At 41.2% G+C, this 14,583-nt stretch overlaps 1 protein-coding gene across 15 annotated transcripts in view; it reads right to left on the minus strand.

The window, feature by feature from the left end:
* Nucleotides 1-4,185: 4,185 nt before the first annotated feature.
* IQSEC1 (IQ motif and Sec7 domain ArfGEF 1) overlaps nucleotides 4,186-14,583 on the minus strand; it is a 281,230-nt gene continuing 270,832 nt past the window's right edge. For 11 of the 15 annotated variants that reach the window (XM_038149056.1, XM_038149061.1, XM_038149059.1 and 8 more), the window contains 2 exons: nucleotides 10,234-10,283; nucleotides 4,186-8,822 (listed from right to left, as the gene is read on the minus strand). In XM_038149056.1, the coding sequence (XP_038004984.1) occupies nucleotides 8,376-8,822; nucleotides 10,234-10,283 (497 nt within the window). In that variant the 3' untranslated portion in view covers nucleotides 4,186-8,375. The remainder of the gene's footprint in view (nucleotides 8,823-10,233; nucleotides 10,284-14,583) is intronic. The other 4 variants (XM_038149068.1, XM_038149069.1, XM_038149071.1 and 1 more) reach the window with 2 other exon arrangements.

Here is a 14,583-nt window from a genome sequence, read left to right on the forward strand (position 1 = left end):
CTGTCTGCTGGCTACCCCTGCCCTCAGCCCTCCTCAGTGGTGTCCCGTCGGCTGCAGTCCTCTTCCCCCCGCCCCCATTGCTCGGGTATAGAAGTCCTCCGCAAGAAGGGGACGGTCTCTGTTCTACCTGGGGGGTTGCCAGACTCTGAGGTGTCCCCTCTCAAGTCAATCAACAGAGGAGCCTCGTCCCCACGTGAAGAAGAGCGCTCCTGGCCTTTGACTCTGGCCCATCCGTGTGGGCTGGGGTCAGTAGCCAGCCGGAGTGGACCCCCAGCAGCCCGAGGGACTCGGACCTGCAGAATCGAGAGTCTGGCTCAGCGAGGGGAGAGAACCTGAGCTCAGTGCAGGAAAGAAGCTGCTGCTGTGGGATTGCACCCAAGGAGCTGCAGGCCAGCCTGGAGAGTGCTGCCTTTCTGTCACGCAGGTGACGGTGATGAGTGACAGGCCAAGGCTGGCTATAAAAAGACTGCAGTAACTGGATAAAACACAAGCCACATCTGGGCACTATTAATGAATACAGAAGGGAGATGGGGCAAGAACCTCTTTGACAAAATAAACTTCATTGCACTTTAATGTTGGAGAGAAGGAAGGAGCTCCATGAGCTCAAGAACATTTCATTATTAGTATAATATTTATTATATTTATTATTTGTATTATTTATATTACATAATTTACGTGTTTTTGTTATTTATATTAAATAATTTATTTATAATTTAATTAATTAATTGTTAGTCCAATGAGCCATCTGTTTCTCCCTTTTCACATCTGGGAAGAGAAACAGATGACCCAAAATGCCAGTGCTTTTTCACCAGCGTTTTTTCAAAGTAATTTCAAATTCCTGCAAGGAATTGCTCAGTTGCTCAGAACATGTTCCCTGTGGTTCATTATTAATATATAGGCAGGTATATATATAGATATATTTTTTTTTGTTGGTTTTTTTTGGGGTTTGTTTTTTGTTTTTTGCATGAAGCCATGCTGGCAGTCTGGAAATTTGTGAGCAGGGTCATGGAATATTGCAACAGCCCAGAAAGCTGCATGTTGCACTAGTAGAAAAAAAAAATAGGAAGAACAAAACCAAAGTTTTCTCCTTTTCTCCTCCTTTAGGCATAAAATACACGAACAAATCATTTTGAAAATGTACAGAGTGGCATAGCAGAGGAGTTAGCACATCATCAAGGACATTTTTAAAACCCACTGAAATGCCATGAAAATTCAGGGCTATAAACACTTGGGATGCTCCAAGTCTGAATTGGAATATTCAGCACATTTGTCACTGGGCTGGAAAATGTTGCTGCTCTTCCAAACTCGGGGGTTGAAGGACAACAGAAGCATCTCAAACTTTGGTGATTGCAGGGGTGTGTTTGGTTGGTTTTTGGAGCCTGGTGTAAGGGCTGAGGCAGAAGCAGAGACATGGGACTACCATAAAGATGAAAGGACAATATACAGGATGAATCATTAAATAAAAATGTTCTTTCTTGTTGGAGATGAACATAAAGAAATACTAGCCAGCAAAGTGAAGGGATAATCAGCCAAGAGCACACGGGGAGCTGGTGGAGGGGAAGGATGCTCAGGGAGTGGGCACCTCCCTGCAGGGCCCCACACTCAGCTGAGCTCTGCTCCTATAAAAAATCACTACAAAATCAGACTGGCAATGATTAAATTAATTCATTTCCATCCATGGTTCACTCTGATCCCACTGCTGAGTCACAGAACTCCTGCACAGTCCCTGCTTTTCCCACTTCCCTGGACACACACCCAGAGCCCATCTCCTCATCAGAAACCAGGCACTGTGCTGTGGCAGAGCTGAGAAACTGCAGAGAAAAGACATTTCCATCATGCACTCCTAATATTTCATTTGCCTTGGAATGAATTTCCCCTGCTCATCTTGTTAAAGACAGATTATTTTTGCTTTGCTCATTACACAGACCTGTCTAAAGCACTGTGTCCAAGTATGAAAAATAAATGAAAGCTCCAGTGGTGCCATTTCCCAGCAGAGCTGATGGATTGCACTCTCCTGTGGCTGCTTTCAGCTGCTGAGTCTCCTGAACCATGCTGCTAATTTCACAAGTCAGTTACTGCAAAAATGCTAAATAAAGGCTTTTTTTTTTTTTTCATTTTATCCCTAAAAATGTGCATTTATTCACATGGCAAAAATGATAAATCTAAAGCTTTGAAAAAAGTGATGGCTTCAAGTCAGCATACCACACACAATTTTCATTTAAGTCTTGCTTAGCTGAGGAAGTACTTCCAGCAGAAATATTAATTTAAGATTTTTCTAACTTTCATGACCAGCCTCATCCTGCAGTTGATTTACTTTTGCTGAGTAATACAGGATTTGGCTTTAATTCTTAAATTAAGAGGAAAAAGAAAGAAAGCCTACTAAAAAAATACTCCTAAAATGAAATTTTTGTGTGGCTTAGATATTTCTATTAGATTGGTTGTACTATGTTCCCTTCCAGGAATTTTATGTCAACAAAATACAGCAGCAAAAATCACTAAGTAGGGTAAAAATCCAGAAAGATTCCTTTGGAAAAGGTGTATTTAATGCAGCTGTAACACAGGGTGGAGATGAATAAAACACTACACAACTATTAAAATAAAATAAATATATGCTAAAATACCATACCTGTTTTTATGAAACTCTGAATGAAAATCATTCATTAAGGGCAACTGGAAAAAAACAAAGTTAAATAGAATTCATTGATTGTTAAGTCAACAAAAATCTGAAGAAAAATACAAATAAAACATTTGAAGTTCTTTATTTTGTTTTTCTGTCCTTTTAATCTTGCATTTCTTTATTTCAACAAAAAAAATGCAAAAAATGCTTGGGAAAGAACCTGTTGTTAAAAAGTTGCTATCTAGAAGAGCTTGAGAAATTGTTTATTGCATGACAACTCATTCCTGCAATCTGTGTGTGCACTGACACGTGCAGACCTCTTGTCTTCTCAAAATCTACTAAAATTCTACAAATCCTTATTTCTAAACCAGGAATAGAAGCATCCATGAAGAACAGCTCTGCAAATTCTTCTGCTTCCACTAGAGGATGTTTCTATGACCAGAGGCACTGGTCACCTTCAAAGGGGTCCCACAGCTCAGAGGGTGGCACAGAGGATGATGACAAGTGGGTACTTACCCATCAAAAAAAAAAAAATCATTGATGGAGATGCACATCCTGAAATTACAGCCCTCCAGAAAGAGGTCATAGTTGACTATTCCCACAAAATAATTCAAGAATCTCCCAAAATTCATAGAAAACAGAAGCAAACACAGTGTTTAACTTAATTGACAGCTGAGAATTAGCTTGGCCAGGCTTTCCAGAACACACTACAATCCCCTGGAAAGGCTGGAAATGCACCAAGGTCAGGGCACAATGGACTATCCCACAGGTGATTGTCAAACTGTAACTGCAGTTCAAATACCGGGAAGGCCACGTGTGCTGAGCCAAGGATCCTTCAGGGCTGGAAACTGAGACACACCAAACAGAGGACAAGGAGTAACTGGGCAGTACTTACTCAGTGCTGGGCTGAGGCGTCTGGGGCTCCCTGCCCGTGGCCACAGAGGCACTGCCAGCGCCGGGGGGTTCCACGGAGCAGCGCAGGACTTGGCCCTGGCAAGGACAAACGAGTGCCCTGGACAGAAGCTCCTGAGGCTGCCTGGGGTCAGCTGGACACACAGCCCCTGGGCCAGAAGGTCTTAAAGCTGCCAGCACTGCCCAGGGCTCGAGAGGTTTGGGAATTGTCCACCAGGGTCTCTGCAGTGCCTCCCTCTCTGCACATCTGGATGCTGGAGTCACAGTCTCCCTGTCTGTCTGCACATCTGGATGCTGGAGTCACAGTCTCCCTGTCTGTCTGCACATCTGGATGCTGGAGTCACTGTCTCTCTGTCTGTCTGCACATCTGGACGCTGGAGTCACTGTCTCCCTGCCTGCACACCTGGCTGTTGGATTCATGGCTCTTTAGTGACTCTAGAACTCAATTTATTTCAGCAGACCAATCCAAGCCGAGTGAGGAGGGGTCACAGACTCCACTCACCACCTCCTCCACCTGATCCTCAGTTCCTGGCCCCTCTGAAGTGAGCAGCACAAATCCCACTGCCTCAGCGGGACCAGGATAGCACTGGAAGGAATTTCCTTCATTTCAAATATGAAGAGTTGAAGGTCTTGGAATGCATGAAATGAGAAACAAAGAGTTTTAAATGATTTATTTGATTTCTCCACATGATCACAGTTATAGTTTTACATCAATAGGGTCTGTTACTAATTACAAACAGAATGCATATTAAAATGAAAGCACTCCTTTCTTCCCCAGAGTTACAAAAGGGGTCTCGAGCCTCCCCAGAACAGAAGCTTCTTGTAAGCATAATGATTTTTGAAGTCTTTAACAGTCTGCATTCAAGACCTAATTCTAACAGTTTAATACAACTCAAAGCTGATTTAAGTTCCTAGCAGGAGATAGGCAACCCCAAAGTGACTGCAGACTTATCATAATGCTAATTTACACACTATGTACAATTTAGAGAATTCTCTATTCCCCCTACTGGTCCCATTTTCACCACCCCCTTTTCTCTTTTCCAAATTGAATCATGTTATTGGTTCCACTCTTCTTTGAAATATATACATGAGAATCCATTTTGCAGGCAAGAAGTGTGATGGTATTTTACAAGGGAACAGCAAAATGCATGCTTAACTGCAGAAAACACACAGCTTCATATGGAACAGCAAGTCAACATCTAGAGATTCAGTGTTTAAATATCTGCTGACTGTCTTTCAGCTCATTTTATCAAGAAACAAGAGGCTTCTGCTGCATGCAGTACATGATGGGAAAATCATTCTACACTGTATGTTAGATTCTTTTTTTTTTTTTAGCAATACAAGACGCACATTATATTAGGATGAACTTTGATTTTTTGTTTTTTACATTGTTTTACATTTCATTCTTAACTTAAAAAAATAAAAACCCCAAATATATATTTGATTGTTGTCCCAGAAAAGATTTTTTTTGTTGTTGCCACACCTCCATTCTTTACATTTCCCTTTCATTTGTTCCAATCAGCATTACGGCTTTGCCACATCGTTTACGGGAAGAGAGAACCACGGCCACTCTATGCAGTTCTGTACCAGTTAGTAATTGGCAATGGCATCTAAGAAAAAACCCTCTCCATTCTACTCCTGTCTGCAGGCTGAAGAATTAATTTTAATTCATTTTCTCAACCCCACGCAGTGTTAAGTGCTGGAATTCTCCTATTCTAAGCATGACCCACACTGCTCTTAGCAACTGTTGATCAAGGATGGAGTCAGAGAGGTTTCACTATGACCCTAAACAAGCAGCAAAGGTCTGGAGACTTGTGCTGACACCAAGACACATTTGTTTGGTTGGAGTACATAGAAACGCACAGTCTAAGAAAACAGAACAAAACTAGGGGGCAAAAAAGTTAAGTCCACTGTTACTCCTCCTCGGCTTTAAAGAACAGAGTTTCCAAGTCCTGTGCCCTCAGGTGACCAGTTTTGGTTTCTAACCAGCCTCCAAATGATCTGTGATTTCACACTCCCTGCATGCCCAGGGCAGGCACAGCCTCCTCCCCAGTGTCCATGGAACCATGTGGAAATGTTTCTGTGCATGCACGTTGGTGACATCTCCTCAACACTTTGGTTCACAAATACATTGATTGCACATGGAAAATCAGTGGGCAGGCATTAAACTGTGGCTCACTGTTTAAGCACAGAATATTTATATGTAACTCTAATTTAAATGAATGAAAGGGTTTTTTAAACATAAAGCAAATGCAGATCTGGGAGATTTAACATCTTCAGTGTGAATCAACACAGTGAGTCAGATTTTCCTCTCCACTGCTACTGCATATTCTGCCTTTATTCCATATACAGAATTTTACTTCCATTATGCCTCTGCATCTGAAACAAGTACAGACTCCGTCACCCAGTGAAGAGGAGCTTTCTTACCTCTGTTTTAATTAAAAGATGCAGTTTCTCAGAGATGTTTGCACCTAAATGGTTCTTCATCTTTTCTGGAACAACCTATAAATTACAGTTAGATTCTACTATTGGTACAGATGTATGAAGAAAAGTCTACATATTGAAATATGTTATCACTTTACTTCAACTAATATCAACAGTAACACTGATATATTTTGCAATTATACAATATGTAGAGTGTAGCCTCACACTAATAACATTAGATGACATGCAGACAGTTCTACTTTCCCTTATAAGAACAGTATATATTTTTAAACTGCAAGGAACAGAGCCTCAGGGGACCCAGGTGAGCCCTCTTAAGGTAAGCCGCAGAATTTAGAATAGAATGAGTGACACAGAAAAATAATGATCACTTGTTTTCTTTTCACGGAGATCATTCTGAGGAGAAGGAGCAGAAGGGGAAAACATATTGCACATGTGTGAAACAAACGTGGACTGCTGGAAACAAAAGGCTAAACTCTAGATTGCTGTATTTGCTCTCTGTGGAGGTGAACAAAGTGCTCAGTTTGCAGTTTTGCTGGTATTGTGGTATCCATGGTATGAAAGGGAAAAAAATGACTGAACCTCTCCCATCCTCCCCATGCTAGAGATGCCATGAGCAAGCCAACAGGACAAGTCACTCTGTTGCTCCCATGTCCTCCCGATTTGGGACACTTTTATTACTGTTTGTTTTGTGTTACACAGAAACCCGACGGGTTGGAGCTGTGATTACTTTTACCCATCTCTCACTGGAACTTTCTGCTCATCCTCTTCAAGGTTTGCTTTTAGGCTGGTACAGTTTTGCAGTTGTGATTCCTTTGTCTCTACTGTTTAGGTGTTAAGTCCTTGCAGTGGCTCAAAGTGCTGAAACTACAAAGTAGGCGCCATGGATAACTTTGTACAGGATTTCAGGATACAAATTGTAGAGAAGTTTGCAAATTGTTTGGTTACAACACATAAACAACAGCAGCACAGCCTATTTTTATGTGATGTCTTGCAACTAACTGGACTATGGAAGTGAGGGTTTGAGCATAAACTCAGCCTGCTGAGTGCTGGGTGCTTCAAACTAACAAATGTGATGAGTAAAAATGGTAAAGCCACTTTGTTGCTAGCACATGGCTACATGGAATTACAGATTTTTAATTTATATATATATATATATATATATTTTATATATATATATATATATATAAAACCCCTATATTAAATTCTAAAACAAACCTTCAAGTTTTAGAGCACTTCCACTGTTCCACTGTGGACTAGAATTCAGCTTCGCTGGGGGTAAAAATGAGCAATTATGGTGAACAGGAACCAAAGTAGCTGAGAAGGATGGAGGTTTGCCATTTTCATGTTTGAGATGAATGTTTTTGCAGTGTTTACATGCACCAGGTGGAACTCTTCCCATGTGCTCGTTCAATCCATATGCTTACAAAAGAAATGTGGATCATGTAAATTCACAGTTATCACAGCCTTTAAAGTGTCTAAGAACTCGTGTGACCAACGCTTGGAGGTGCCCCCTGGTACGTGGGCAGCCTCCATTGCTATGGAATAATTACTGCATCTTAACGAGTTTGCTTACCTGAAATAGCAGAGCAGCTCTAATACTGATTACGTATGATATCATCGTGTTAATAAAATAAGGATTTATACAAAGCAGTATTGGACTACAACATTTAAATGCTATGTTACTTGGCACATTTAGTAATGATTGCTTAGAAATCTTAACAAGTCCAGGGGACTTGTGATGAAAATACTGAAATGTCTGAAATTGGTTTCTAACGTTTAATGTTTTTGGTCTACTCTTTCATATGCTATTCATCTATTATACTGTCCTATCAAGTAAGTGGAATTCCTTGTAAAGTCTATATTGCTAGTTTTGTGGACTGAAAAAATTTCTTTCCAAGCACAAATGTTAACTATACAGTATATATATATATATATATTTATATGTATATATTTATATTATATAAAGTTTACTTACGTACTTTCATCAACCATATCAGGTCTACTTATTTTTTTTGCCCATTGAGAATAAAAGAGCAAGAATGCAACACTTGGTTCTGTCTGACTTTTTTCCCTGTTTTTTTTTTCCATAGGCTAGCTTTTCATTATGTGTGTAAAACTGTCCAGGGGTTTGGTGTAAAAGGTAGCTTTCCTCAGATTCAGCAAGCAGCACGTTTTCAAGGCAAGTTTGGAAATAAGAACTAACCAGATGGTGGTGAACATCTATCCAGTAGGTAAGTAAAACCAGTATGGCCTGGGCTAACTGGAATTATTTTATTTAGTAACAGCAAGCCTTTAAGCTCAATAAACGGCCTAGGTAAAAACTGTCGGTGCGATTTTGTTGCTTCCTGTAAGTGCCTTTGCAGCCGGTTTAGAACTAGAGTCACCAGGAGGGTCTTTGGGCCTAGACTATGGTGCTGATGCCGCTGTGTTTGGGCTTGGTGCTGGAGGCGGCGGGCGGCGGGGGCGGCCCGTGGTGGTGCGGGTGCGAGTGCGGGGCGTGGTGCGGGGCGTGCGGCAGGTACGGGCCGTGCCCGTGCCCGTGCCCGTGCTGGTGGTACTGGTGCGGGTGCGGGTGCGGGGGCGGGTGGTAGTGGTGGTGGTGGTGGTAGGGCGGCGGGTTCTGGTGGCAGAACTGCGCGTGGTGCGGGTGCGGCGCTGCCGCCGCGCCCTCCGCGTGGTGCGGGGGCTGCGAGGCCGCGTGGCTCTGCGAGGGGGGCTTGCCCCTCCTGCTACCGAACAGGGACCCTAGGAGTGAGGAGGAGTTGGGCATAGTCTGGTGAGGGCGAGATGGACACTCTCGGGTTGATGTAGCTCTTCGGCGCATGTGAGGACTGCTAATGATGGACCCCTAAAAAGAAATTAATAGAAAATAAAAATTAAAAAAAAAAATCTTGAAATGTTCAAAAAGGAAAAAAAAAACCAAAACCAACCAAACAAAAAAAAAAAAAGTTCACACTGCCCCACAAACTCCTCCTTTAGGGTTCGCATGGGTGGATTATGTTAGAGAGTTCTAGGGGAAATTTTATCTCCACCTTCCCTAAGTGGCCAATGGTGCACTCGTGCCCTTCGTAGGGGATGTCAAGCATTGAGTGATTTTCTCTCAGTATTTTGACATCAAAGAGATATGACTTCAAATTAAAAAAAATGTTGTGGGAGAGTAGCATGATATAAGACCTACGAGTGTGTTTTTAAAGGAAAAACACATTTTAAAATACTGCAAAAAATACCATACTTGCTTTTTCACCACAAAAAAAAAAGCAAAAAAAAAGCGCTACATTAAATGCAACCTAAATAGTTAAACATACAGCAGCAAATATTACAGTTACAGCTCAGATTTTAAAATGGTATTTAAATCTTTATTTATAGCAGTTTTCCAGTACTATACACAACAGTGCTGCTTCTCAGGTCTACCTCTACATTTTGTGTTAAATGGAACCATACCATTTTTGCCACTAAGATTTCTATGTGCTTGTATTATTCTGACCTGTGGTCCAACATTCTCTATTATTTAGCCTGGAATTTAGTTGCTGAAGTTCGGGGTTTGTATTTTTAAAGAGTTATGGGACACAATAGTACTTAGGCAAAGTATGCTAGATTTAAACTGTAATCTACCTAAAGCAAACACAAAAAAAAAAAAAAAAGAAAAAAAAGAGAGAAAAAAAAGAAAAAATCTGCAAGCTGAATTCAGAGACATGAACAGTATATATAAATGGTTTGAAGATGAATGAAATCTCATGAAATCCACATTGAATTCACCTATCTGAATAAATTTTTTATCCTCCCATGCCCTATCTGTGCAATTCCATGGTGTCATGACTGCATACATTTAGCAATTGAACTCGAAAATAAGCGATGGGAATGGTTGAGCATGACAGTCAATAGTTGTAGCTAAATATCAAACAGCAAGAACAGTGTACTTGGTAACACAGAGCAAGTGGGCTTTTAAGCTGGGACCAGACTGAAATGGTGGCAAAAGGACACATCATATCCATTTAACCATGCTTGCAGGAACAAAGGGAACAAGGTTAGCTCAAACCAAAAATGGCATTGCTCTAAAACAAGCTGTCAGTGCTTTGTAAGCTGGAAGAATACAGAGTGAATAGCCTAGGCATGCATTTTATTTGTGGCAGGCAGGTTATATATATATATATATATATATGTTAGAAGAAAAAAGAGCAAAAAAATATGTATGTATATAAAAGAAAGGTTTGAAATGCACATCATCACATCCAGCTAGACATCAGGAACTTCCTACTTACTTCCATATTGCTGTCTAGCGATCCTGCACTGCTGCGTCGCCCACGCTTGCCTGCCCAGGACATGCAACAGCAGAGATTAGAGACTGCGACACGACCGGCGCCGAGAGCTGCGGCCCCACAACCCCACAGCTTTAGGGCCAGCAGGGACAGCAACTCCCTGCACCTGCCTGTGTTTCTGGGGGTGCAGTGGTAATTTGGAGAGGTGGTGGTGTTGTTGGGAACCAGCTCACACGAGCGGGGTGTGATTTTGTTGGTAATTTGCACAATTCTTGAAGTAGGCGTGTTTGGGCAGCTGGGTTTAGCGCTGCGCTTGTGATGCTTGAGCAGCAACGATTTAAAAGGGTTTGGTTTCCTGGAATCTAATTGGCCATGAAGGTTTTTTTTTTTTCTTTGAACATTGAGATACAGTTGTGGGGTGGCATTAACTTAAATGCAAAATTTAATGTTGAAATATTCTGAACTTCAGTGTGGGGCACTGTGTGGGGCATCGGTTTTATCACTTAATCAGTTTTATCACTTCATCGGTTTTATCATTTTATCGCATTTACGATTTCAATTTTGAACCTCAGTGGATTTCATACAATCTTCTTTCATGAGGTTTAAAAAAACTAAACTTAATTTTTGATCAGTAAATCTGGAATCTGTCTTGACATTATGGCTAGATTTTGTTTGTTTAGCTGTGCAGTGCTTTGTCTTTAAGCATGTTGGATTTGTACTCCAACAGTCTCAAACTGCAAAAACGTTTGCCTCAACCCACACGTGAAACTCCAGACTGTTTGCCTAAAGAGCCAGAAGACCTCAGTGGCTGTATAGGACACAGGATCCCAGATTTTCTTTCTCACTTCACAGCAGAGAAAACAGCATCTGGCTGCAGTGGAAACAGAGATTTTTAGAAGACAGCTTGTGGAGCTTTGCTTTGCAAAGTTTCAGAATACTTTCCGAAACAAAGGTGTGCTTTGAGGAGTCCTCCTGATGCTCAGAGCTTCCCTAAAATCTGCAGGACTTCAGAAACCAAAACTTTCTCAGCACTCTCTCCTTGTTTTTCTGCAAGGCCAAATATCAATCTCCACCCTGCATTGACATACTGCTGCCTTCAGAATCTTCTACTCTGAGAGGTAGTTTGGGGGGAGAATGTGAGGATTTCAGCATCACTGACCCAATTAATGACATACCCTCATCACAGACACTTCCAAAAGCACCTGGGATGAGAAGTAGGGAGCAGTGGAACTGTTCATAGGGCAATTCAGACTGCCCAAAGGATCAGGATGATCAAAAACTACCACCTGCTGGATTTATAAGCATAACATTGATGTGGTTGGTCACAGGACACTGCCCTGAAACAAGTTTCTCTAAAGAGCTACAGTTCCAGGCTACTGGAACATTTTCCCCTCTTAAAAAGAGTTGCTTCCCAGTACAACCCCCTCTGCAGTGAGATTAAATTGAGGGGAAGGCGTTTGTGGTCAAGGTGTTGTATTTGACTTGTGAAATTCACTGGAATTTGGAACAATTCCCCTGGATAGGTTCTTTGTCAAAAGCTCACTGCTTCATCTCCTGCTGCAGTTTTAGCCTCAGCCAAAGCAGAGCTGTACTATCTTACGAGTCCCCCAAGAAAAACTGGGTTTGTTCATCCCTTATTTTGACTCCTCAAAAGTCAGGTTTGATATTTTTCTGCTCTGATAACAGGATTAGTACTGATTAACACTCCAACCACTCTTGCTTGCTGATGCAAACACACTGCGGCAGCCACCTCGAACTTAGCAGTCAGGGTTGCAAATAAGACTGAGAGCTGACACAGGGCATTAAACGTGGCCAAAAATGAGGGAAAACACAACAATCCAATGCCTTTTGCATATGGCAGGAGTCACAGTCTGATCAAATAACCATGGACACAGTAAATACGGACAGAGAGCGACAGATGGAATTTTGCTCAGAGTAACTCCAGGGCAAAGTAGTACTTGCAAAGCCAAGAACAAACAGAAAACCCCTCCTTAAAATGCCTATAATTTCCCTCAGATAGGCACTATTGCGGGACAGAGGCTTCGTTCATTTTCTTAAAAACAAAACGAACCCAATTCTGTGCTGACATGCACTGTGGTGGGTTTACTCAGTAAATCCCCAGGAGCATTCCCCCTGCCAATGTGTGTTTATTCCAGACTGTTCCCCGGTCTTTGGGATAGCATCCCATGCCAGAAATGCCTCTCTGGAGCTCCAGCCTTCACATGCATCTCAGGGTAATTCTCAACTAGAATTACATCTAAGCATGTACTGGCAGGATTATCAGTAGCTGTGGTACAAAGCAAGGTGGTATTTATCAAATCTGAAGATTAGTTTTGCTTAATATATTATGCTTACTTTAATTTTTTAAGGCTGTTAGAGTGGACTTTATTTTATAAAATTAAATTTCAGTTAATTTCACCTTATCTGTTAGACATGAATATTCCTTGTAAGAAGTATCTTTAACTTACACAAGTGTATGTCCCACATATGAACATGCATTATATGGGGCCAAGAATATTTCAAATTTATAGTAGAAATATGAAGTGATTACAAGATTTTTACAAACTTAACCATGCCAAAAGAATATTGAGCTTCATTAATAAAAGCCATTGCACCTTGCAGAATGGATGTGTGCAGGACACATCCCAGGATGTGTGGTGATCTCACAGCTCAGACTGCAGATCAGCTCAGAACATGGAAATATTTCTCACTGCTGCTCTGCAGTTCTTGAAACTCTTCTGGGCCAGTGAGGTAATTGACAGCTAAACACTATCAATGATTTGATATTATGATTTGGTATTATGATTTGGGTTCGAGTGTCTTGGGGGAAAAAGCTTGGAAAAAAGTTTTAAATTAAATTACTCTCTCCAATCATTAGAGAGAGCACTTTTGAGGGGGAAAGTACTCTTTGTCACATTTTCATCTTGTTTCTGTGTGAAACAGGTACATTCTTAATATCTCACATTGAAACAGAATTATTTTAATCCTGGAAATACTTTTTGGTTTGGTTTGGTTTTGCAGTAATCTTTTTTGGTCTGTGGGTGTTTTAGACAAGCCCAGCTCCCAATAATAGGAACCACTGCACCACCCTCACCTGGGCAGTACTACCTGGCTGTACCAGGTGTGGAGTACTGGGGCAAACAAGAAAATTGAATTTTTTAAACCAGTTCAGGATGTAAATATTATTCCCACCTTACAGGTTAGGGATGTGGGAATAAAGTTTGAATTCCACTGTAAACCAAATGTAAAAGCACTGGGTCCCCCACCAACTCAAAGTGGCTGGAATTCAAATTAAAGAACCTAAAATCAGTCCAATGTGACTGTTTCTGGGAGACACAGAATGGGAAACACAACCAGTCCAACCTTTCCTCCTCTGCTTTAGTGACTAAATCATTGTTCTTGTGGAACAGTGGCCATGAGGGGACATCACATTTTTCCCATCTTTCTGTAAACTCATCAAACTCAGCTTTAGATGCATTAAAATTTGTCTGGCTTATAATATTTTTATATAAATTAAGAATTTCAAAGTCTGGAACAAATAAATTCAGTTCTTCCTTGACTATAGCTCAAGAATGTTCAATAAAAATGATCCATTTCTCTTTAGAGGAAAATAAAGCCCTAAATATTTTTAACATATTCGCATCTTGAAACACTTGGATGCCACATTGTGTTTTATATTCCATGGAAAGAACTGGCAATGCACAAGGAACAACAACATCTCTCAAATGAAGAGGTCCTCAGCACACCCTTCCCACAGCTGGGAGTTGAGCTGCTGTGGCCAAGGCATGGAACCACTCTCAGGAAAGGATTCCTGATGGACAAATCCTGCTTTCTGTGCATTCCCAGCTTAGGAGCAGAATCAGTCAGGGTATCAGCATTTGTTACATCTCAGAAGCTTCTGAATCGTCACTCAGAGAAATTTAGTCACTTCCCACAGCCTCGATTTACTGGGATGTTTGGGGGACAGCAATGGATTGTTTTCCTAATAGTTCTGTCAAGTACCTGTGCATCCAAATGCTGTTCAGTCACATTTCCTTTCACTGAATGAACAGTTAAAATTTTGAGTTTTCAATGTTCACTGGACATTTACCTGCCTTCCTGCATAAATATGCAACCAGGCCCTTTTCTTATGTTTGTTAGATTTATTTCTGATTCAATGTAGAAAGGGTCTCTCTAAAAATCCGCTTTCCTACAGGCCCACATACTCGTGTTCCTCCTCCTTGTTCACCCTGTGCTTCATCCACAAAAGGATTTGAGGCAACCTAACTCAGGCCTGTTTTAGAGAAGCAATTTAATATGGGATAATCACTGAGGTGCAGTATCTTCCTAACTGAAAGAGATCTCTTTGCTTTT

Source organism: Motacilla alba, chromosome 12 (assembly GCF_015832195.1).
Source record: "Motacilla alba alba isolate MOTALB_02 chromosome 12, Motacilla_alba_V1.0_pri, whole genome shotgun sequence".
NCBI lineage: Eukaryota > Metazoa > Chordata > Aves > Passeriformes > Motacillidae > Motacilla > Motacilla alba.